At 37.3% G+C, this 1177-nt stretch overlaps 1 protein-coding gene across 1 annotated transcript in view; it reads right to left on the bottom strand.

The window, feature by feature from the left end:
• Positions 1–1177, bottom strand: part of arfgef3 (ARFGEF family member 3) — a gene marked incomplete in the record, with an annotated part of 37362 nt that overhangs the window by 33067 nt on the left and 3118 nt on the right. The window contains 1 exon segment of the mRNA XM_035663853.1: positions 895–940. Within this exon segment, the coding sequence (XP_035519746.1) occupies positions 895–940 (46 nt within the window).

Genomic DNA, 1177 nt, shown 5'->3' with positions numbered 1-1177 from the left:
TGAGAAAACAACACATTCTGGAAAGAATAAAACTGATGAGATCATGTTATCTGAGTCAAAGGGGTTTATCCTCCTATGGTAGCCATTTTAGAAACATCTCGACAGACATCCAAATTCTAGTAAGCATACTGTATTACCCGATTACTTGTCTCAGTCACCTTGCCATTTGCTGGAGGAGTTGGGGTTTGAATCATCAGCCATTTACTCCATTACTTAGCCTTCTGCTCAATTACCTTGCCACTTACTCCTTAATCTAGTTAATTACCTAGCCTTGATTAGCTAACCATCAGCTGGGGAGTCGGGGTTTAAACCATGAACCTTGTGACTACATGACCACAGCTCTCCCTAGTGCCCTAAGTCAGTCTATCTTTCCGCCTGTCTGTCTGCCTGAGTGTGCGTGCATGTCTGTCAAACTATGTTTAATTAGGTTCATCTCAATCAGCTGTTTTGCTCCCCAACTGCAATTAAAGGTTGCCATGGTGATTGGATGGAATATGATTCCATTGTAATTTTGTTTTAAAAAAAGTTTATTATTTTAAAAGGTTTAATGGGATTTTAAAGTTGAATGACACCTAAAATATTTGATGTTTGTGAGTTTGAAATTGAGTTTGTAGCTGAAAGTATTAATGAAAAGTTAAGAGTTGAAAATTCATGAAAAGTCCAATTTTCCAAATAGGATGAAAGGGGAAACAAATTGACATAAAACCCGACATTTTCCAGAAAGTATAAAGGATATAAAAAAATCTGAATTGAAGCCCCTCTCTCCTAATTAAGCAGAATATTTTGACATGCTTTCAGCATTCCCACACATTTACAGTATGATCACATGCATGATTATATAGGTGATTACTGCACTAGAGTTGATGAAGAGAGTAATGACAAATAATGATGTACCTCTTCTGTGCAGTGGCGGTGCAGTCACCTCGTCTCCATCTGCACCCTGTGGAGGAGAACACAGCAGGAGGTGTGATTACTGTGAGTGTGTCTGGTTTTAGGTTTTGCATCAATACAACTGTGATAGTGCGTGTGACAAAGAGTGTTAATATGTGCCAGTTATTTTTCTATCTTTATGAAAAAATATAAGCAAGGATTTTGAAATATGCCCAAGACAATTTTACAGAGCACAAAGAGACATCTTCAAATTGTTTGACTCAATTCATGCAGACATTTAGTTTTT

Source organism: Morone saxatilis, unplaced genomic scaffold, assembly GCF_004916995.1.
Source record: "Morone saxatilis isolate NCDOM2014 unplaced genomic scaffold, NCSU_SB_2.0 Contig19, whole genome shotgun sequence".
In the NCBI taxonomy this organism is placed as follows: Eukaryota; Metazoa; Chordata; class Actinopteri; family Moronidae; genus Morone; species Morone saxatilis.
Note: the sequence above shows the minus strand (reverse complement) of the source record. Positions and strands in the feature narration are given on the sequence as shown.